The 24,640-nt window shown below is 36.5% G+C and overlaps 3 protein-coding genes across 4 annotated transcripts; all 3 read right to left on the bottom strand.

Moving 5' to 3' along the window:
• Positions 1-4,907: 4,907 nt before the first annotated feature.
• On the bottom strand, positions 4,908-5,711 carry LOC145812686 (uncharacterized). Its single transcript, XM_082907696.1, has one exon. The coding sequence runs from the start codon at positions 5,709-5,711 to the stop codon at positions 4,908-4,910; it is 804 nt and encodes a 267-aa protein (XP_082763822.1).
• A 1,881-nt stretch (positions 5,712-7,592) lies between these two features.
• LOC114301271 (methyl jasmonate esterase 1) lies at positions 7,593-9,738 on the bottom strand. The gene is made up of 3 exons (XM_028246201.2): positions 9,005-9,738; positions 8,122-8,253; positions 7,593-8,020 (listed from the first exon to the last, which is right to left on the bottom strand). The coding sequence occupies exons 1-3, from the start codon at positions 9,452-9,454 to the stop codon at positions 7,736-7,738; spliced, it is 867 nt and encodes a 288-aa protein (XP_028102002.2). The 5' UTR covers positions 9,455-9,738; the 3' UTR covers positions 7,593-7,735.
• A 1,020-nt stretch (positions 9,739-10,758) lies between these two features.
• On the bottom strand, positions 10,759-14,038 carry LOC114301270 (protein DMR6-LIKE OXYGENASE 2). 2 transcript variants are annotated; one of them, XM_028246199.2, is made up of 4 exons: positions 13,694-14,038; positions 13,039-13,376; positions 11,989-12,316; positions 10,759-11,199 (listed from the first exon to the last, which is right to left on the bottom strand). In XM_028246199.2, the coding sequence occupies exons 1-4, from the start codon at positions 13,859-13,861 to the stop codon at positions 10,945-10,947; spliced, it is 1,089 nt and encodes a 362-aa protein (XP_028102000.2). In that variant the 5' UTR covers positions 13,862-14,038; the 3' UTR covers positions 10,759-10,944. The 2 variants fall into 2 exon arrangements, with proteins under 2 accessions (XP_028102000.2, XP_028102001.2); XM_028246200.2 differs by having other exon boundaries at positions 13,057-13,376; positions 13,694-13,891.
• Positions 14,039-24,640: the final 10,602 nt, after the last annotated feature.

Genomic DNA, 24,640 nt, shown 5'->3' with positions numbered 1-24,640 from the left:
TCACATAAGCAAATAGCCTCATGGTAAGCATGCTATTCATGGCAGTCACTCACACGCATGCAAGGGTGCTAAAGAATAAAAACTCATCGAGTACTCCAACCTAATGCAACACATGCAAAAATGCAAACTATAGCAGGCTCGGCTATTCTAAACATGGCATATGAGATGCAACAGCTAACAAGTATTCAACTTTGAAATTGAAATACAAATGCAGTTAGTATGATGCGCCGAGCCCGATGCATACAAGACAGATGAATGAATGCAAACATGCTATCATACTGTATGTTAATTGAAACATGCCCTAATCTAACCATCATAAGCAGGTAAATAAAAGGGAAGAAAGACGTGGGGTTGGAAGACATACATCACACTCACCCATACTTATTACAGTTGTGCCCTCACGTAGAGGGTCCGAATAAATAGTACAGTCCAAATAATACAGTCCGAATATAAACAAATTCCTAATTAATTTACAAATTAACTAAGAAAGCTAGAAACTGGCATGCAAGCCAGGGACTGCCTTGACTCTGATGAATGTTGCATGTCTGGGCTGCCTTGCGCGGAAATCCATGACGATGCCCTAATTAGCCTCTGTTTGCACCTGTTCTTGAAATGCGTGCCAAGCCTCGAAAGACCGCTGATTCTTGATTTGCTGCAACAGAGAGCAGGAAAGGGGCATAGCAATGTATTTTCACAAATATATGCATGCCTCGATCCTCGTGCCACCAATCACGCATCTCGATGCATGATGGCCGAGGAGTCGAATTGCACAACTCAATATAGAATGAATGCATATGAAAACAAAACAAAAACCTAACTCCATCATGGATAATCCGGAGTGTCGGTGATTGGGGAATTGAGACACGTTCCGTCACTCGGAGTACGAAACGTACCTCGTTTCCCGTGCTCGGACTAACTCCTATCCCGAACACGATGCAATATGCATGACATGCATGAAATGCAACTAAGATACAATCCTAACATACGTAATGTCATGGAATGGCATACACGCTGCACGAGGTAATACACAACCGAGCATACACAATGCTATGGATGAAATGGCATACGCAATGCAATAATGGGCTTACACCAACATGAGAGAGCCTCAGCCACACTCACATAGGAGGCCATCAGATGAAAACAAGATAACTCGAAATGCGTGCACGGGTGCACGCAAACCGAGGACCGACCCTCAGGCACCAAAATGCCACTCTAATGAGACATGGCAAAGACATGGAATATGATATGCAAACATGCAAAAATCAGTAGCAAAATGAGGGGCAAAACAGCCCCGAAACAAGGCGAAATGACACCCGATGCATGGAATTTCTCCCGAAATGCAAAACTAGGTACATGAAATGGCTTACAGCTATACAAAGCATGCATAATTGGTACATGGAATGAAAATACAGAAGCAAGGCAGCCCCAAAATAAGCATTTTTACAGTTCAAAGCATGGCCAAACAGTAAGCACAAGTTGGACTAAATTATCATACAAAAATGGCTCCGCAAGGGAGGCAATGAAGCAAGTGGTAGATGCAAAGCCCAAACAGAAAAAGACTCTTCTACAACACTGAAGAGGGACCAAAAATATGACTACTTATAGTATATGGAAACCCCCAAAACAATATACAAGTATGCTCAAAATGCTATGCAAGGTAGGGCCCAAAAGAGGTCAAAACACAAAGTATACAAAAAATTCATCAAACAGCCAAAGACCCTGAATGAAACATGACAATGGGGTCAAAATATAGCCACTTTCAGTTCGGACCAAGGTCCAAAAACAGAGACACAATAGGCTAATAAATCATGCAAAAATGGAGACCAAAGAGGGGTATAATGAAAAGTGGCACATGGAGGTCCCAAACAGTGATGAGCCCTTCTTCAATGTTGAAGAAGGGCTCAAAATAAGCTCACTTACAGTTTATGACATGCCCCAAAACAGATTACACATAGGCCAAAAATAACATGCAAGATTAGGGCCTAAAGGAGAGATAAAGAAGGAAGTGAAAGATGGAGACCTCAAATGACAAAATTCCCTTAATGAACATGAAATAGAGCTCAAATGATGGGTACTTTCAATTTTGGTCGGAGCTCAAAACAGCAACGAAAATAGCTAGAAAAATGTTGCAAAATTAAGCTCAAAAATAGGGAATTGACACTTACCCTTGGAGACCAACCCTTGGTTGCTTCTTGGCTTGAGAAGTGATGCCTCCTAGCTTCTAGAAAGCTCCCCAAGCTGCTGGAAATGGAGTGGTGATGGTGATGCTAGGTAGTGGTGTGAAAATGGGATAGGATTTGGGTGTTTTTTTTGAAGGAAATGAGAGAGATGAAGGGATATAATGCAAGAGGCTCTTAGGGAAGATTTTCCAACCCCAAACCAGCAGCTGGAGCTGCTGTTATAAAGGCAAAAAGGAGGGGAAAAGGGGGGAAAAAATGGAGGGAAAACCAACCAAGTTTCCCTCCAAAAAGGCAACCCCCTCTCGGATACCAAATCCGAGGAAAATGAATACATATTTGTAATGTACCAACCCTGAGGATCATGGCCGGCCAATTATCCAAGCTGCAGGTGGCCGGCCGGCCACCTCTTATGGCCGGCCGGCCAAGGGTCAAAAAGGTCAATGAGAATTAGTAGCCAACCATGTGATATTAGTGGCCTCCCATGTGTGCACAACACAACCATGTGGTCAAACACTGGAAAAAGTGACCCAGGAGAGAGAACAACCCATTTTTAGGAGGGGTTCAAAAGGGTCAAGAAACATTAGTGGCCGGCCATATGATATTGGTGGCCTCCCAGGTGTGTACATCACAAATATGTGGTTTTGGGTGCAAGAAAGTGGCCCTAGGGTGGTCAATATTGGCTTGGAAGTGAGAAAAACGGGCGTCGGAGGGCGCCGGAGAAATATAACTGGTTGCTGAAACAATTGCTAGCCTCCCACCCTTCTACGGCCTTCCTGGTGATGAAACAGAGGTACTGCCAAAAATGAACGAAAACCGATGCAAAACGAATGTTCGGGGGCCAGAACGCGTAGTTCGGGGCCCCGAAAACTGGCTGTTAAGCACCGAAAGTGGCATTCGACCACGAAGTGGGTCTCTCAGACCTCAGTGTCCCTCAAAAGGGAGCAAATAAGAAGTACGCCAAAAACCGAAGTAAACGGAGGTGGTTAAGCAGTCTCGAACCGAGGCACACGGCCAACGGCTCCGAAAAACGGGAAACCAGACTCCAAACGGGCAAAATGGCCTACGACCACAAAACTTAGCCTACGGCCACTGAGAGATGATCTACGAGACCTCTCCCTCCCTTCGCGAAGAGAAAACAGAGAAAATCGAGCCTGGTTCGCAAACCGAGGCAAAGCATGAAAGGGTCCGGAAGTCCGGAGGCAAGGCTCGCAGCCGAGACTCTGAAACTTCTGAACGAGCACATTATGCAACATCACCAAGCGCTCAATCGGTGACGTCTGAGTCTTAAGGTCGGTAAAAAATGGGGTGTCTACACCCGTACCGAAGGCCCTGTCACGGGGGCTCAACTTCTGCTCTGTTCTGTTACCCGGATCTGGAGGTTCCTTTATGGAACTAGTTATTCGTAACCTCACGTGTATACGTTTTGTTCTGTTCTGGTCTGTTCTGTTTATGCTAATGGATGTATCACATAAACTTAATCATGACTTATGATTTTTGTCTGTGTATGATCTGAACAAACTATGATTTTGATATGAACTAAATTGTGATTTCTGAATCTGTGCGAACTCATTCATTGAAACCCTTTACTCTCTTAATATTCACTGGGCTTCGCTCACTGTTTATATTATGTATGTAGGTGAGCCGGCATGTGACTAGGGCCATAGTTGACGGCCTTCTGTTTCGTTTTTGTCAGCCAACCGTTGTGCCTCCCGATGAGGTTCCGATTGAGTCTAAAGCCATGGCTGTTTTTGTAATCATGCTAGTCTTTGTGTTTGCTCTGTACAGTCAGGTCTTGGGAGGTGCAATTTGTAAATACCTTGTGAATATTGTGTATCTGGACTGGCATGTTTATATATATATATATATATATATATAAATAAGTTCTGAAATGTTCTGTCCCATGTACGTTATCACAGCTCATTAGAACTTGTCTATTTTGTATTATTGCTTCCGCAACCCCTTATTATTTGCTAATCTGTTCAGAGGCCTTTGGTAATCCACGGATTAATGGCCAGTTACGGTGCTAAACCTATAGGGGCGAGTTTGGGTCGTGACAGTGAGCTAGCTGGCGGGTGTGTGCCGGATACCTCTCCGATACCTAAATCAACAAAAATAGATAAATAGACAAAAATTCTGTGTATTCGGGAATCAAAATTGTGTTACCTCTACATAGATGATGTTGTGAGCTTTTTATAGGTTTTGTGTGGCACGATCCTAGTATGACTCTTATACCTCCATCTAGAGTCCTCCTAGGAATCACACTGCTGAAAGATAATGATTATCTTTCAACACCCCCCTCACTGTTTAAACCAAGTGAGATGGTTTTATCTCGGTAGTATGACAAAGCGACCAAGCTAACACGGCCATGCTAAAGTGGCAGAAATGACTGTGCTCCAACTAGCTCGGTTATTCCCTTCATTGTTGGTACCTCGGTTTGGTCCGTTGAGACCGAGCTAACCGCAGTAAGCTTTGACCGAGCTAACGAGAGCAAGGTCCACCATAAGAAGCCCAAATACCTTGGTTTTGAATACCATGACCGAGCTAATTATCTCCATACCAACCGTGGTAACCACAACCACAATTGGACCAAGCTTTTTTTTTTTTTTTTTGATCAGTGGACATTACAGAAAAACAGCACAGCAAAGAAAACAACAAAACAAACCAGCACAACAAATAAATCTAAGCCGAGGCAAGACAAGCCACAGGCCCAAGAGGAGGATTGGAGACCTAGTCGAGAGGGAGACTGTTCCGAAGATGATGGTGAGCCACCCAGTGGGCCACTTTGTTGGCTGTTCGTGGCCTCCACAGAAAAGAGAAATCACTGGAAAGGGCCATCAGTTTAATATCAGCAATCATAGCAGCACATTCCCATGGAGGAACAGATTCGGAGACACTGAGAAGGATTATCGATTTGTTATCGCCTGCGATCTCGACTCTAGAGAGGTTGAGGGAGGAGGCAAGCTGACAAGCTAAACGACAGGCCAAAACTTTGCCTTGAAGCATAGAAACTATAGAAACTTTCTGAGTCAAACCGTCAAGGATGATCCCCTGTGAATCCCATAAAACAACTGCGATGGAAGCTTTGTTAGATCCCTTAAGAGTAGCCACATCACAAGTAATCTTAAAACTCCCACTGAGAGGGGGATGCCCCCCAGAATTTTGGGAGATATGGATGAAGGACTCGTGGCTTTTGAGGTTAGAAATCTCTGTAACTTGCAAAAACTCATCTCTGGCCCATTGAGCTCGCTGAATGGTAGAGAAGGGTTCTATTGGGGTGGAATTAAACACAAAGGCATTGCGCTCCTTCCAAACAAACCAGCTAAACCAAGCAACTGAGCTAAAAAGTGGGATGCATTCTTCTTTGTGAAGAAATGATTCTTGTACCGCAAAAACCCAGTGAAGGATAGAGGAGATAGAAGCCCAATCTACTCTAAAATTCAGATCACACCCAAACCATACAGCCCTGACCCAACCACAGCCAAACAACAAATGTTCCGTCGATTCCACTTCATTCATGCAAATAGGAGACATATTTGATGGGCTGCATTTCCTTCTGAATAAATTCTCCTTAGTTGCCAAAGCATTCTTGCACACTCGCTACCAAAAATGGCAGATCTTAGGAGGAACCTTGAGAGACAAACCAAATTGTCAAAAATCCCGTGGAATCTGGAAAGAGGTGGAGGGAAGTTGAGCAATTGGATGTTCTTTAGCTGGCCCGCAACGTGATAGCCCGATTTGATTGTGTAAACCCCCGATTTCTCATGATGCCAAATTTGTTTAAACCCCCGATTGGACCGAGCTAACTGCAAGGTTCTTTCACTCAGCCCTTTTTGCTGCGGCCCACAAAACGGCCTATTACCACGCCTTGGCCTAGCTCGGCCCTAATGTACATAAAAACTCCCTCTCAATTAGACTAAATTGAAACAAAATTATAAATTCAGAATAAAAATCGAATCAATTGAAATTACAATGACTAAAATGATACAATTACCATAGTATAAAGATTACTGTTACAATTTGTCCAATATTATACAAATTAACAAAATAAAATACGTACAAAAAAATAATTTGAAATATACTAAGGAAATGTCGGCTGAAGTTAATTGAACCGTAGGCCGCCGCAGCAGAGCTCATTGTGGATGGGAGCTCATTGTGGATGGAGAAACTGTAGAAAACGAAGAGCCAGAAAAAAATAAAAAAATAAAAAATAGCGCTTTGGAAAATGGGCTATTTATTTATAGAGAAATCGGAGACTATCAGGTGGTTATATATATATATATATATATATGCTTTTTGGCCATGGGATGGGAGATTGGTTAATTCATCTTTCAGAGAGCATCAATAGCGAAACCCTAAAATCGGAATAGCGGTGTTTTCCGATTGAGTGATGTGTGCATGTATCGGAAATTGTGGTTGTTTTTATTTGTATGATAAAAATCATAGTCCCATATTTATACTATTGTTTTATGAATTTTGTTTCAAAATCTCCAGAGTGTTGTTCAGATCAGCGAGGTTCATGTGTATCGAAAATTTCATTTTGTTTTATGTATATCATTCATGGAGAAAAAATAATTAAGTGAATTCGATTTATTGCATTGGTCTCTAAAAAAAATTAATGATTTATAAAAATAAATAAAAAATATAACTGTCGTGTTTTAAAAGTATGAGTTTTGTGATATATTGGTCTGAAATGTTTAAATTGTGTTAATTTGACTGTCAATATATAAAAAATGATTCAATTTGGTTGTCAATATGTAAAAGATGCTTTAATTTAGTCTTCAGGGTTAAACTCAGTGATAGATGTAAAATTGTGAATAATTGGGGGATTATGTTTATTACCCGTTGACAACTCACACAATTCGATTAGTAATTCTAATCGGGTATTATTGAAAGAGGCTCGAGATGACACTCCAGAAGGGAGCACAGCAGGATTACCAGATCCTGTATTTGGAGCTACATTGACCCAGTTTGTTACTATGTATTGAATTATTTCGATATTCTAGGAGTAAAATGATTTTTGAGGAGAGCTTGTGTAATAGAGGGTTATTGTGAAGGGAGAAAAGACTCATAATTGTAATCTATAGATTCATGATGAAACTCTTTCACCATTCTTCGCCTACGAACATAAGTTTATTTATAACTGAAACCATGTATATTTGCTCTATTTTAATTTTTCTCATCTTAGCCAATGGCATAACATTTTTGCATTCTATTCCATCAAGATCCACATGTCAACAATTTAAACCACCAAACACAATTCATCTAAATTTTTTTCGTCCATTCGTTTCACAGGGGATTGATTAGGGGAATAATAAACTGATGATTTCCCAATTAATATTTTTTTGGCAAGACTTAAAAAAAAAAACAACAACAACCAAGAAAAAAAGAACTATTTTTTGGGGGCATAGGAAGTGACACTATTTTCAGAGGCTTTCTTGATTCATTGACAAAGATTTAAGGCTGAAATGTTTATTACAAACACCCTGCAATGTCACAGACAACATACCAATGCATTTTCACAATTTATTTTTTTATCCTCTGATGCCAATTTGTGATCAAGAATACTTCCCAGCAATACCCAGGAGAACAACACAAAGCTCAACTGGTTTTGACATCATAATCATATGATCTGATCCTTTGATCTCTTCGACTTCGTCTGGTGGATTTTTTTCGACCAACCACTTTTGAAATTCCTTCTTCCCCACCTTGTCTTTCTCAGAAATAACAAAAACTCGCCTAACCGAGCCATATTTCTTGCTCGATAACACTAGCTCCCTCGACATGTTCTCTAGGCTGTACAACCGCAGTGGTCTCAACAAAGTCGTTGCCAGAGCCACGTCCTACAAGAGGTGAGAGACAGTTTGGCATGTTAATTATAGTACAATACTTGTCATTGAATTGAAGACATTTTTGTTTTTGGTTGTTTAGCATTTTTAGTTACCTCAATTGGGCTGAGCTGATACACTTTTGCTGCTAAATAGAGAGGTCCGAAAATGAAAGTTGTTGCAGGGTTGTTAGGCCCGTTATCATATGTGTAATGGCTGTCTAACACAGATTCTTGTCTCCTGAATGACTGCAATAGAAGGGATTAAAAGAGAGAGAGAGAGATGGTTTTGTGTTCCTTTGCAAGTTATTGAAATTTATGAGATCTTAAAATGTTTTGGAAAACACTTTCAATTATGGATGTTTTTCCAAATGATGGCATGCCTCCTGCCTATAAAACAGAGAAAACAGAGAATGCAAATTTCTATGACATTATCATTGCCATCCCCACATGCAACCAATTCCTACTTTCATGTTTTTTGCAGTGAGTGTCTTGAATTCAACCCTGGATTATGTTTATTACCCATTAACCACCTGTACAACTCGATAGATCCGACCCAATTTTGTATTCAGATCATTGTATATTACTATATGTTCAGTTATTTTCAATTCTAGGATTCTGATAATCTTAAGAGCTTCTGTAACAAAGGGTTGTAATCTTTTCATTTATAGTCAAACTTTTTTTTTATTGTTTTTCACCTGTGTTCGTAGACTTATAGCCGAACCACGTTAAGGTTTATGTGAATTTTTCACTTCTTCCACAACACGTTTAGCAAAATATCAAACGGTACTCTGTTTTGCAATCAAATGTCCTTTTTCTCCTCTGGGCATGAATATATGTCTGCTTCTCATTCAGAAAAGCATCAAGTCAATATTTTAAATTCGAATGTGACAATTCTGTTTTGAATACTGTCTCTCTTACAACCAATTAATATCCTTTTGAAATTTATACATATTTGACAATTAACAAAGCATTGACAAAAATGGAGTATTATGCATACCTCTTGAAACAGGGTGGAGATGTTGAGACATGGGCCAGGCATCATGGCAGTGACAAACACAGCCACAGAAATTTTCTCAGGAAAATTTTCCATGGCCTGACAAACAGCCAACCCACCAAAGCTATGACCGACAAGGACCACCCTTTCGTGTCGAGGAAGAGAAGCCATGAAGTCCTGCAATGGCTTGAAGTAATCAGAAACTGATGGGATATCATCAACAAGCTCTGGGTTGATCCCAGAAGCAGCTAAGTCAAGAGCTGTGACTCTGTGGCCTGATGATCTTAGCAGTGGCACAAGCTTGTACCAAGACCATGCACCGTGGCACGACCCGTGGACTAGTACAAAGTGTTTGGAAGATGTAGGGGGAGATGTCTCTGATGCAATTGTTGCTTTTGTAATATGGTGGAGAAAGATGAGAAGAGAAACTAACACCATTTGGTTCTTGTCCATGTTTGTTTCTCTTGCCTTGTTTCTCACACAAATGGGTACGAATCTGTATTTAGAAGGGTTGAAGGGGGTAGGTTTTCAATATGAAGTTGTTAGTTACTTAGTCTTCTAATCTAATCTAGTGCATGCACCTCAAGCACGTGATCTTCTATCTTTAAATTTTTATGTTCTAAAACACTCAATTATGAATGGTTTAATGACAGTAAGTATTTTAAGATAGGAGAATTTAGAGATTTGTATATATGTACAACCTAATTCTCAATGCAAGGTTCACGTATTTGTGCGACTTTTAAAATTGTTAGCGAAATGTCTCAGAAATACACAATAATTTTTTAACTTACTGAGATTAGTACGGCATGTTGACTAAAATTTTAAAATATTACTTGTTGATCCTTTGAATTTTGACTAACAGGCTAAAATAATGTCATTGAAAAACATGAATGGCTTTAGGTTAGCACTGGTCTAGAACGTCAAACAGGCCATATTCTTCCGCAAGGGTGAAACACACCTACTGTTAGCAGATATTTTAATATTATAATGTGTTATAGGTTAGTTTTTTTTTTCCTTTCTTCCAAATTAAGCCTTCCAAGTCCTTGTCAAGTCTGTGCCAAGTCTTGGTCTTAGTCTCCCCATTCTTATCCTTTCAAGTCTTCCAAGATAAGTCTTCTCGAAGTCTTCGTCAAGACTTATCCTCATCAAGTCTTCTCCAAGTCTTTATCCTTTTCTTAATCACCAAGTAAAACCTTCCAAGCCTTATCTTCTATATATATTGAGCTAATGTCCTATCTTGGTATATACGAGAAGGAGTTTTTGGTGCTTTGTTATGTCTAGTGTGAGATTATGAGGCAAATAAAAAATGGTGCATGTGATAAGGTTTTGGGTTCAACCAATTGTGCAGTATTGGTGAACCATACGACTTAGTCGCTGTTGTATTCTGGAGAGACAAGTCAAGGTTTTTTCTGCTGCACCGGTGTGAGACTTTGCCTAACCGCAGAGAACTTGAATCTCCTTAAAGAAAGCAAATTTCCCGCGCCTCAACCTTTACAATAGTTATTGTAATTTTTATTATTCTTATTTTTTGGTGTTTTATTTGTAATTATCACTAACACATACTATATATTATCTATTTCAAACTTTTATTCACTAGTTATTAGCTTTCACTTATTTTTGTTTTTAGTCAAAATATTTTATTTTTTAATATGTACGTCTACTAATGACAGAAATAGCTGAAATCAGTAGTGCATTTCCATAAACTAGTATCATCTGAACCGGCACCACATAGTATGATACATACTGCGAAAGAGAAAGAAAAGCAACAAGAAAGTTTTAGTATTTTTATACAAAACCAGAGCCAAATCTCCTGGATAGCATCAGAGCAACATCAAAGTAAGCGAAGTCCTCTATTATTGTAGGAAACTAGAAGATGAACAACTTATTCATATAATGTTTGTACAAAAGATTACATTTCCACAATTCCTTTAAGATGATTCCTCTTATATTTTGAAATGAGAAATTTGGATGTTCTCAACATCAAGCTTCTTGAAATTACTGCGCCTTCTGGTAGCGAAAAATTTCCCCCAGTTGTAAGCCCTGTACTTGGGAGGGTTTTGCTCAGTTGTCAGCTCCTCTAAAGGCTCCACCATGACATGATGGTCCGGATTGAAGAAGAATGGGATCGAGAATCTTTCTCTCTCAGAGTTCACCGTCACCCTATGCTCCACACTCTCATACTTCTCATTGCTCCATACCTGTGTAGTGTTCAACAATTTCCACATATATATAGCAGCAGCATCACTATATTTTCAGTATTAACTACTATGCTAAACATTTAACACTTAAAAAACGAGCCATGTCTTCATCTCTCTAATGTACTTTCAAAACTGCATGATGTGATGAAAATCTTGAAATACGAGAATCCCAAGGCCTGGAAGTGCATTGAAATAGGGGGTCATGATCCTGTGCCCAAGTCCTTTAAGGTTTGATCAATTTCAGTAACTAAAAATAATTTTAAGAAAAATGTCACTTAATTCTGTTCTATATGCAGTTTATCCACTAATGTTTAAAAATTAGTATATAACTGCCTGTGGTTTGTTGTCTAAAGTGCATCATTTATATTGTTAATGACTTAAATGAAAAAACTAAAATACTCTTTTATATACAAGTAATCTTAATATTGTGCAAAGTAAGAGCTTTTTTGTCATCATTTTTAGATGAAAACCATACGCATTTCAAGTGTGTGTTTTAGACTGGTTGTTAACTCTGACGAAATGTTCAACAGTACACTTAAGTCCAAAAACCATAAAAGGTTATTTGCTTATTTCTAAATTAACGTTATTGGAATAGACCACACATGAAAGAGTCAAATGAAATACTTTGTGCTATTGTAGCTCTTTAATTGTCTCAATAATTGCTGTAAAATTTGACAGCAAATGGTCATTTGGACAATTGCCTTTCTGTCAGCTTGTACTTCTGATAAATCGGGATTTTCAGAGCAAGCTTTGCTATTGTTAATAATTTGAAGTTTTAGAATGGTGTACCTGAACAATGTCACCAACATTCACAATATAAGCATCTGGAGTGGGCTTAACTCGAACCCACTCTCCGTCTGTTTTTCGCTTCACTTCCAGACCTCCAACTTCATCCTGTGCAAGGACAGTCAAGGCACCGCCATCCTTGTGTCGACCAACGCCTAGAGCTTGGTGAGGGATTGGGCACGGCGGGTAGTGATTGAGTCGGATAAAGCTGATATGGTCATTGAAGAAGCCGCTCAACCGGTTTTCTGGCAAGCCTAAGCTCAGGGAGATGAGTCCCAACAGCTTGTGTGACAGTTTCTCCATTTCTGTGGCATATTCTTCAAATGCCTCTCTGATTTTACAATTTTTCAAGTCAAGTATCTACCTATCTCAATTTCTAAAGAACAATGCTCTATGTCACTATTTTTTTTCTGACTGTCATTTGGGTGATCATTAGTCTTGATGTATGTATTAAAAAAAAAAAAAAAAAAAGTGTATAAAAGATATAAAAGCGTTGAAAATATGTGAAGAATGAATTGAGATCCTAACTATAGTCAAATGTATTGTTTATAAATATTTTGATGTTTCCCTTTAAATATGAGAATTAGATAAATCGAACATTTAAACACACAGATTCCAAGCATAATCAATACTTTTTAGAATTTAGGCTGAAAGGGATAATATACAAATAGAATATTTATAAAGAATTTTGTATAAAATGATATGATTCAATATTATATATATATATATATTACAAAAAAAAAAAAAATGTGTCTCAATATATATTGATGCCATAGTTTTTGGTGATAATTAAGCACATCAGTAATTTGTGCACAAAATTGAGAAATAGAGGTGTGTGGCCACATTTTTACACAACTGTTCGTACAAATGACATCTCAATATTTGTCCTACTTGAAAAACTAACCATAGTTAAAGTTTATTGAATCTTTTAATGGGATTAACTTAAACAGTCCTTTTAACACAAAAACCAATCACAAAATTGGACACAGCTCAGGCACATCCAGTTGTACGATCAATTTTTGTGTTTCTAAACTTTTTCTGAATTAAAATTACCTAAACTCGGGAGGATACTCTGGCCACCGGTTAACCGACTCCCTGACCTCCCTATCACCGGGCTCGTACGATGCCGGAATCACAGCTGGATTCTTGACAGTCAGATCAAACACTTCTTTCCAGTCCCTAACATTCTTAGTCAGTTCAGTATCATAGTACCCTTGCGGGTTCACCTCATCTCTCCTAACCTTCCTCTTCTCCTCTGTTGACTGTGCAAAGAACTTTCTTGCTGCTGACTCAAACTTCTCACGAGTTTCCAAAGGGACTCCATGGTTGATCACTTGGAAGAACCCCCAATTCTTGCATGCTTCTCCTATCTCTTCCACTAGATTGACTCTCTATGCATAATCACGAGAGGAAAAAAAAAGAGACAAGAAACATAATCACTGAAATTTTATACTCATATTCAATTTAAAACAAGAAATAAAACACTAAACAAAATCTAATGATGTAATATTAGACTTCTGGCATGTTTAGTTGCAAAATTACTAATTAAACTTATATAATTTAGTTTATCTACCATATAACATTATTAATTCATTATTCAATCTTTCTTGTAACACAGCTTTGAAAACTTTCTTATAATTTAGTTTAAAATTTTTCTTTTTTCAGAGACAATTGTAACAAAATTTAAGGTTCTAAGCGACCGCCTTACTTGTCTTCCCTCGACACCAGCCTTGAGAGGTTGTATGGAACTAAGGTTAGAGGACTCATTAGAGTCGAAAATGGAGAGGTCAATTACTGGGATGCCTTGAGCTTCAATGGTGGAAAGTTTAGGTCTGTGCTCTAGTGCTTGAATGAAAGCTGGATCTACCTCTCCCATGGCTAAAAAAAATGGTTGTTTTGTAATAACAAAATAATTGCTAGCTTATATAATGGGAGAGAGGTAAGATGTACATTGAACCTAGACATGTTTTTGTTGCCATGTGTGAGATTGCTAGTAGGTTGGTTTTGTAAGACTCTTGTTTGGAAGGGTTTGTCATATGCATATGTAGCAAATGTTGTTTTCTTTCCTTAATTTATCAATATGTCTATGGTCCCATATTAATCCATTCAGAAAAATATGGGTAAGTGATTGTGTAGTGGAGATTAATTTGTATTGTGTGAGGTCATGTATAAAATAAATTTGAATAATAAGATAAAGATTCGAGACAATTTTTGAATTGATAAGGATGAGTTTCTAGTATTACTATTAATTTATTTTTAATAAAAACAAAAATAATACAAATCAAGATAATGTGTTTGGGAAGGTTGGGCTGGGCTATTTTGGCCAAATGAGTACAAAACAAACTTAATTAGCCAAGTGAGGACAAAAAGTTGTGAGGTGGTGAGCAACAATCAAGGGCAACGTAAATTTACGAAATTACCCCATATGAATTATGGGCAACGCCTCAGCACATGAAAAGTAAAAAAAAAGAACCTTTTTCCAAAAAAATCCTTTTCCCAAGAAAAAACAAAGAAAGTTGAAAAAAATTTAAATTTAATTTTTTTTATTTTTTGTTAAAATATTTTATAAAAATAAATTCAAAATCTATTTATAAAAATATTTTAAATATTTTAATTTTTTTGTTATGTATTTGGTTATAATTTGAGTGTAGAGTTGTGAAAGTAGTATGGAGTTTCGAGTTATGTGTTTGGTTATGAGTTTTAAAAATAATTTATTAATTGAGTTTTATTTTATGTGTTTTGTTATGATTTGAGTGTAGAGTTGTTTTCAAATTGAAAATATTAACATTTTAAATTATTTAAATTTTTTTGTTAAAATTATTTTTTGAATATTTAAATTTTTACGATTTAAATTTTTTGAATATTTATTTTAAATTTTTGCCAAGGTAAATTTTTTAGATTATTTACATTATTTAAATATTTAAAATAAGATTAAAATAAAATTAAAATTAAAATTAAAAATTAATTAAGTTTTGTTTTATGTGTTTAGTTACGATTTGAGTGTAGAGTTGTTTTTAAATTAAAAATATTAACATTTTAAATTATTTAATTTTTTTGAATATTTAAATATATAAAGTTAAATTAAATTAAATTAAATTAAATTATTTACAATACACAGGACAATTATTTAAAACCTCACTTTTTATCATTTTACAGAAAATGAAAAACAAAAATTAAAATAAAAAACACATAAAAAAACCATTTGCAAATAAATAAATAAATAAATAAATAAATAAGACCTTAAAATACACCGGACAATTATTTAAAACCTCACTTTTTATCATTTTACAGAAAATTAAAAAAAAAATTTAAATCAACATAAAAAAAAACACATGAAAAAACCAAGACCAAAAAAAAAAAAAAACAAAACCAAATTAATGTAATAAAAAAACAAAATAAAATAAATAAATAAATAAAATAAGCAAAATACGCTAAATCCAAATCCAAATCCAAAATAAATATATATATATATATATATATATATATATTTTACCAAAATAAGTCAAAATAAAACCCAAAATAAAAAAATAAAAATAATAAAATTGAAACAAAATACGTCAAATCCAAACCAAAAAAAAAATATATATATTTTACCAAAATAAGCCAAAATCAAAACCCAAAATAAAAAAATAAAAAAATTTAAACAAAATACGCCAAATTCAAACCCAAAATACAAAAAATAAATAAATATTTTACCAAAATAAAATAAAACCCAAAAAAAAAATATAAAAAAAAAATTTAAACAAAATAAGCCAAATCAAACACCCCCCCTATAAAAAAGGGTTAGCAAAAAACGCCAAATCCAAACCGAAAATAAGAAAAAATTAAAAAAAAAAAACAACAAGAAGTTCGGACAGTTGGGAAGCTGATGTGGACGTCAAATACATTTCAATTATAGGTACAAATCTTATCAAGGGCACTTTGGTAAATTCATAGGAAGACACCTCACCAAAAAGCCCAAAAAATCAAAAAGTCCTTCCCAAACCAGACTTTTTAGTCCCAGATTAAAATAGTCAAAAAAATCAAAAAGGCAAAAAGCCAACTCACTTCCCAAACGGAGGCAAAGAAAGATACTCCTTGGAATTTTCATTTTTAGCAATCATTAACCATACATTATACAATCAGTAACAATGTGTGATGTTAAAATTTAAAGAAATTATAAAATTTTGATCTTAATTTGACTTGGAAGACAAGAAATTATAGGCAGTTAAATGAAGATATTTTAGAAAATTAAAAAAAATTACAAAATACAGATGTTGATGTATAAGGAAAAAAATGACAAAATACACTTCACCAATTTAGATGTAGGCTTTATATAATATAATATAGACATTATAGATGTTGATGTATAACGTTATATCAATCTATATAGTTAAAGAATCACAAAATACAATAGTGGTCTTTTTGATAAATGAAAAATTGCATAACACCCACTTACGCTGTGTTTGGTTGGGAAATTTAGGGAGAGATTTGAAAAGTGAAAGGAAAAAGATATGTGAAATTAAGTAAAATTTAGATGTATTTTATTCACATTTTACCTATCTTTTTTATTTTCTTTTTCAAATCCTTCAACCAAACACAATATTAGTGAGTTATTCATTACCTCTCAAGGGGGTTATTGTCACACACGTAAGTTTTTGCACAATATCATCAACTAAAAACATTACATAAAACAAATGTCACATAATAATCTATCATTATTGAATAATTGCTAAAAATGACAAAGCATAACGGACAGAAAGAGGAGATCAAAAAAAAAAAAAAGAGAGAGAGAGAGAGAGAGAGAGAGAGAGAGAGACAGCTTAAATATGGTTTTGCAATGCGTAATAGCATATGTCAGCTAGGCGGTGACACTGTTTTCAGATGCTTTCCTGATTCATTGACAAAGATTTGAGGTTGAAATGTTTATTACAAACACTCTGCAATGTCACACACAACATACCAATGCATTTCCACAATTTATTTTTTTATCCTCTGATGGCAATTTGTGATCGAGAATACTTCCCAGCAATACCCAGGAGAAGAACACAAAGCTCAACTGGTTTTGACATTATAACCATATGATCTGATCCTTTGATCTCTTCAGGTGTCGGTTGAGAAGAGCTTATTTGGGCTCTTTTGGCTCTTTGAGCCACAAAAGATAGAATAGGCTATTTGAGGCACAACAGACAAAACATCACATCCAACCCATAATCATTACACTCTTCTCTCACAAAAAAAGTCAAAAAAGCTAAAAAACTAAAAAACCCTTTCTAAACCAAGCTTTTGAGCTCAGGCTCAAATAGTCAAAAAAACTAAAAAGTCAAAAGGTCAACACACTTCCCAAATGGAGGCTCAACTTCATTTGGAGGATTTTTCTCAACCAACCACTTTTGAAATTCCTTCTTCCCCACCTTATATTTCTCAGAAATAACAAAAACTCGTCTAACTAAGCCATATTTCTGTTAGGATCAAACACACCCAAAAAATAATCTCACATACACGGAGCACACAATATTTACGTGATTCGGCCCAATGCCTACATCCACGGACAGAAATGAGAATTTTCTCTAAAATGGAGTAAAATACAAAACAGAGGAGGAGGAGTATCTCATTCTCTCTACTCAACTCAAAGCTCTCATACACTTCCCGCAACTCTCTTTTCTGATACCACACAGAGTATACACTGCTCTTCACACACTCACTGCTTTTCCATCACTTCGCTTATCCAATGATACCGAACATCAATGTGCTTTGTGCGAGAATGGTACATAGAATTCTTACTCAGGTCTATAGCACTCTGGCTATCACAATGTATCGTGAACTTTTCTTGCTTTACTCTCAACTCTTGGAGAAACCGCTTCAACCACAATATCTCTTTTCTAGCTTCTGTTGCCGCAATATACTCTACCTCGGTTGTGGATAAAGCAACACACTTTTGCAGTTTAGACTGCCAAGACACAGCTTCCCTTGAGAAAGTGAACATAGATCCTGATGTAGATTTCCTACCATCAAGATCGCCTACCATATCTGAATCAGTATAGCCTTCCAAGACTGGTTTAGTATCTCCAAAGCACAAACACATTTTTCCGTACCCTTGAGGTACCTCAGAATCCACTTGACTGCTTCTCAATGCTCATTCCTTGGATTGGAAAGAAATCTGCTTACTACTCCAACAGCATGAGCAATATCTGGACGGGTGGATACCATTGCATACATCAAACTCCCTATGGCGGATGAGTAGGGAATAACCTCCATCTCTTCTCTTTCTTTTGTAAAGGAGGGACAAGAACTCTTGCTCAACTTGAAATGATTAGCCAGCGGAGTACTGACTGGCTTGGTATTTTTCTTGTTGAACTTCTCAATTACCTGTTCAACGTACTTTTCCTATGACAGCCACAACTTCTTGGTTTCTCTGTCACACCCAATTTTCATGTCCAAAATTTGTTGTGCAGGGCCTAGGTCCTTCATGTCAAAGGACTGTGATAACTCATTCTTCAGTGATATGATTGTTGTGGCATCTTGTCCAACGATTAGCATGTCATCAACATAGAGCAGGAGTATGATGAAGTTTCCACCGGGAAATTTCCTAACGTAAACACACTGGTCTGCAGCAGTTCTCTTGTACTCATGACGTGTTTCATGTGAGTATGCTTCGGAAGTATGAGCCGGATCCATCGCATGTATTGGATTGGACCAACTTAGAGGTTGACGAGGATGCCTCGTATGAGGAGAGACCGGCGGGTCTTGGATAGGCGGGATCAAGTCTTGCAGGGCAAGACCATCCCTTTGGTAAAAGTTTTGTGGAAACATCACGGGGTGGAGGAAGCCACTTGGGAACGTGAGTTGGAGGTCCGAGAGAAATATCCAGATCTATTTGTGGATGTTTGAGCATATGTTGTATATTTTGTTGTATTGTTGAACCTTAAGAGTATTGAAAATATCTTAAGTTGTAAAACATTATGTATGTTTTGGTTTAATGGAAGTATTTTGGAACTTGCCTTGAAATGGAAGTTTGATATAACATTGCATATGTTGAATGTGTTATAGAAATAAAAATTATATCATGAATATTGAATATGATATGGAAATGGGAATCATGTACATTTAAAATTGTTGAAATGGCAAGGAAATGCATGTTGAAATGTATATGTTGTGAAATGCCTCTTGACCAGAGATGGAATGACCGGGAAGGGTCGAGTTATTGAATGTTGAATGTAACATTGTTTAAAATGGAGAGAAACTTATTATTTTGAAAACTTGCATTTAATTTCGGGGACGAAATTCTTTAAGGGGGGGAGGTTATAGTGATTTCGGGTTTTACCCCTTGTTGTACAATGATCCGGACTTGATTCCGTGAATGGTAGCGGTTGTTTATATCTTGTTTACATCCTTTCGTACTTTGTATTTGAGTTATAGGATGTATTGGGCGTGTTCTGAATAGGTAGATTGAGTTTTAGTCTCAAGTGCAGTTGCCCAGGTTTTTGGAGTTACGCTCGAGCGGATCATTCTGCGCTTGAGTAGAGTTTGGTTTTTGGTTGTCCGCTCGAGCGGGCCTTCTTGCGCTCGAGCGGGATTTACACACTCCCAGTATCTCGTGTCCCTGCAAAACTTCTGCGAGTGTGTTTTTCACGCTCGAGCGGGTTTCCTACGCTCGAGCGGGTATGTTGGCGCTCGAGCGGCTAGTGTTTTGTTTATGAAAGTTCTGGGAGAGGGGAATCTACGCTCGAGCAGACTGGTTTTCGCGCTCGAGCGGATGTACTTTATCCTTGTGTCTTGGGGCTCGAGCGAGTGTTCAGATTTTTGTGCTTGACACTCGAGCGTTCTATTCTCCGCTCGAGCGGGAGTGTCGTATATCAGTGGGCAGCTGGGTAATTTTGAATCACTTTTTATATTTTCTCTCTCTCTCTTACTTTCCCAAAATCATTTTTGAGAGCCTCTCTCTCTAAGATCTTCCTTCTCTCTAGGGTTTGATCTAGTTAGAGTGTCTCCCTATCCTTCGGCCTTTGTAAAAAGTGTGTTGATCGTTGAGGGCTACGTTTTGATCTGAGAATCTTGGTGTTTGGAGCATTTTCGTTTTCTTCATCTTCTCCGATTGAGCTCTAACTTCGGGGTAGGGATATCCTACTCCTCTTTATGAGTTTTGTCTATAAATTTTAGCATTTTGATATGTTAGGGGTCGTTGGGTAATTTTACAAAAGAAGGGGTTTTACTTATATAAACCTATATGCATGTTTAGCATGGAAAAATGAAATAAATGTTGGGTTATTGATAGAAATGGAATCTTAGGGTTGTTTTGTTAATTAAGGGAAATTCCCTAATTACATTGATGAATTAATTTGTGAAAATTGTTTTGAGAAATGAGAAGTTGAATTGAGAATGTTAAAATTGGGAATGTATGGGATAAAATGGTGTAGTTGGATCATTTATCACTCACCTAGTTAAAATGTTGATATTTTATCCATTTGGTGCATTTATTTTCTGTTTAGAAATAACTTCTTTGGGCTATCGGTGAAGGATAGTATTGATTGTTGTAGACAATGCATGACGATTAGGCAAACTAAAACTAATCGATTGAGTATACTATCGAGTCTAACGGTTGGAATAATACATTAACTTTATGTATTGACTGATTGTGTATATGATCTAGGTTTATATACATTGTGTGTGGGAGGAGATAGGGGATGTACTCCACGGTTTAGAAGAAGATAGGGAATGGATCTCTAAACCGGATTTTGTGTGACATTGATACAGCACTACAATGTGTATCAAGTGTTGATTATGGAAGTGTTTGAATTGATTTGATATAGCACTAAAATGTATATCGTTATCAATTGTGAAGTATAGAAATGTTTCTATGTGTTATTGATACAGCACCAAAATGTGTATCCATCATGAATTTCGAAAGTGTTTTAAAGATGAGTCTTAATCTCATTAAGTTATCTGGCTAGGTTCTAAGCCTTGTTTTCAAACTCGAAGTTGAATAAGAAATGGAAACTGAAGGGTGCCATGGGCATGACTGACGTGAAACTGTAATACGACATATGTTGGAGTACAAGTGTGGACCATCTATTGAATGTTATTATTTTAGTCATTATTTATAGTTGGTTTAGTATAATTCTACTGGGGTGTAGCTCACCCTATATGGGACATCATTTTCAGGTACAGGTAGCATGTCACCTCCAAGGACATAGCTTGGAAGGCTTGAGACTGTTGGGCTGTTTTGTGTTTTGATTGTATTACATGTATATCAAGCCAAGGGCTTTCTGTGTATAGAGGCAGTACTCCTTTTTGTAACCAAGTGTTGACTTGGAAAGTTGTAAGCCCATAGGGTATTTACTTTTGATGTCAACATGTAATACATTTTATAAAGATTACTCTGATGGAATATATTTATGCTTTATTCACTTATGTTTAAGCATGCTATTGTTAGATGATTTATGAGTTTATTTTCGAGGGCGTTACATTGTGATAGTCAATCAGGTATAGGTAGAGCACAGAGTCATATGTATAACGGTAAGTCACGACACATTCGTCGTCGACATAACACCGTGAGGCAACTACTCTCTAATGAAATTATTTCCATAGAATATGTTAAGTCTAAAGATAAGATAGCGGATCCACTAACCAAAGGGTTAACAAGAGAGTTAGTTGAGAATTCATCAAGGGGAATAGGACTTAAGCCTATTAAATAAGAGTTACCACAACGGCAACCCAACCTAGTTGACTGGAGATCCCAAGATTTAGGTTCAAAGGGACAACCGAGTTGTGAATGACTCAAAATGATCACTAGGGAGTCCAACTCCTACCCATTTCTATGATGAAATAGTGATGTCTGCAGCGTTTTAGGTTAAGTAATACTTTTAATGATTCTTATATCTAGGTTAACCTAGTGGAGTATGGCAGGATGCTCTTCATAAGAATCACCTATGTGAGTGTGAACTGGGCTGGTTCTATAAGATTTGTGAAGGGCTACAAGTCTTTAGAGCGCTCATAAATGACCAGGTTGTTCAGGGCCAAAATGAACACAATAGTGAGAACTAAACTGTGTCTGGGGATATACTGTGTGAGTTCTATTGTCTTGGTTTATTCAAACGGCTGAACTGTTCAAGACATCATGTTCGCTGGTTAGCTAATAAATCCAATAGTGTCTCACAAGGGAAGGTTCAAAGCCAAAAGCTACCTATCCTTTACAGAATATTTTCAATTTCTGTACTCTCTGTAATTAGATCATGTTGTTGCATTTTCTCTCCGTCAAATTCCATTCATGTAGAGAATTGTTGAAAAAATGGTTAATATAGGCATATTTTAGGACGACTCTGAGCCCAAAATTGAGTGGGCCCCTTACGTCTTTTGGGGTAGGTCCGAAGAGGTAAAGTGTTCCTTGTCGCATGGCAAGTCATACGGTGAAGACGGAACGTAAAAACCATTTATGAGTGAATGGGAAGTTGACGTCGTTTTCGGGTCTAACATTAATTTTTTAGATAAAATTCATTTGAATTTTTTCAATAAAAATTATTGTGAGAATTTAATTTAATTCTAAGTTCAAATTTTAGGTTCCTAAGTGGTTTCCTAAAGTTTGTAATTGTGGGAATTTAATTTAATTCTAAATTCAAATTTTTGGTTCCTAAATGGTTTCCTAAAGTTTGTAATTGTGGGAATTTAATTTAATTCTAAATTCAAATTTTGGGTTCCTAAATAGTTTCCTAAAGTTTGTACCTCTTCCTTTATTTATTAAACCATTCAAATAGTTTAACATATATATATATATATATATATATTCAAATAGTTTAATATATATATATATATATTCCAAATAATTTAATTAATAAAGTTCCAACAGGTTTGAAAAAGTGCACCAACGAACCATCGAATCTTTTTGTTTGAAAATTTGTTCAATGCAACGGACAGATTCAATTTTCAATAAGAACCTGTTCAAAACAGTGTCACATCTGTTCGGCAGTTTATGCACCTGTTGGAATAGATTTTTGGTCACTTTTTGTGCCTATATATAGATTCATTTCCTGCAGTCCAAAGAATCCGAAAAAAAAAGTCTGCATCTTATATACTGCTGTCCAGAATTTTTCTCTTGTGCATTATTCTTCATTTTAGTTTTAGAATAAATATTCAGAGAGTTAGAACACTGGTTCGGTTCGCCGAATAATTTGTTTTGGAGTGCTAATACAAATTGGTTAAGATCATTGTATCTTGGAAGATAGACGCCACTCAATCGTAAGCACCATAGCATGGCGAATCTGTCTTAAAGACAGAGTGTCTCACACTCGACTTAGTCTTTGAATTATTTATTCGGTTCTACAAAATAAATATTGTAAGTTTATTTTATTTTGTTTGAATTGTTTGAATTTATTTTATTTACAGAGAAGATTATTCCAACATGCTTCTCATTTAGAAATGTATCAAGTAAATATTTTAAATTAAATAATGTCTCTTTTATATCCAATTAATATCCTTTTGAAATTTATGCACATTTGACAATTAACAAAGCATTGACAAAAATGGTGTATTATGCATACCTCTTGAAAGAGGGTGGAAATGTTGAGACTTGGGCCAGGCATCATTGCCGTGACAAACACAGCCACATAAATTTTCTCGGGAAAATTTTCCATGGCCTGACAAACAGCAAACCCACCAAAGCTATGACCGACAAGGACCACCCTTTCATGTCGAGGAAGAGAAGCCATGAAGGCCTGCAATGGCTTGAACTAATCAGAAACAGATGAGACATCATCAACCTGCTCTGGGTTGATCCCACTTGATGATCGTAGCAGTGGCACAAGCTTGTACCGAGACCATTCCCCGTGGCACAAGCCGTGGATTAGCACAAAGTGTTTGGATGATGTAGGGGGTGATGTCTCTGATACAATTGTTGTTTTTGTAATATGGAGGGGAAAGATGAGGAGAGAAACTAGCACCATTTGATTCTTGTCCATGTTTGTTTCTCTTTCGTTGTAATTCACACAAATGGGTATCAATTTGAATTTATAAGGGTTGAAGGGGGTAGGTTTTTCAGCATGAAGTTGCTAGTTAGCCAGTCATCAAATCTAGTATGTGTGCCCCAAGGCACAAGATCTTCTGTCTTCAAATCTTTTTGTTCCAAAACACTCAAGCATTTTGAGACAAGAAAACAGAGAGATTTTGAATATAGAGGATTCTTGATTACATCCCCTAACACTCCTAAGATCTTACGATCATGTAGGACCAAATCCTAAATGCAGGGATTCATGTGATTGTGTCACTTTTATAAGTGTTGGGGAAATGTCTCAATAGTACACAGTAATTTTTTAGCTTGTTGAGCTCAGTATAGCATGTTGACTAAATTGTTAAAATATTACTTGTTGATCCTTTGAATTTTGATTAACAAACTAAAATAATGTAATTGAAAAACATAGACGGCTTTAGGTTAGCACTGGTCTAGAAGGGCAATCAGGCCGATTCTTCCAAGAGGGTGAAGCGCACATATATACATTACCTTTTTTTCAAACTTTTATTCATAAGTGATTTTCTTTTTCGACATTATCTTTTACTTTTTTTTGTTATTAGTCAAATTATTTTATTTTTTAAGGTTCATTTAGATTAATGAACCCAAAAATCCAAAAAAATAAAAACTGAAATCGGCACCATGGAGTGATGATACATACTGTGAAAGAGAAAGAAA

This window comes from Camellia sinensis, chromosome 2 (assembly GCF_055761805.1).
Source record: "Camellia sinensis isolate YWXY chromosome 2, ASM5576180v1, whole genome shotgun sequence".
Taxonomy (NCBI): domain Eukaryota; kingdom Viridiplantae; phylum Streptophyta; class Magnoliopsida; order Ericales; family Theaceae; genus Camellia; species Camellia sinensis.
Note: the sequence above shows the minus strand (reverse complement) of the source record. Positions and strands in the feature narration are given on the sequence as shown.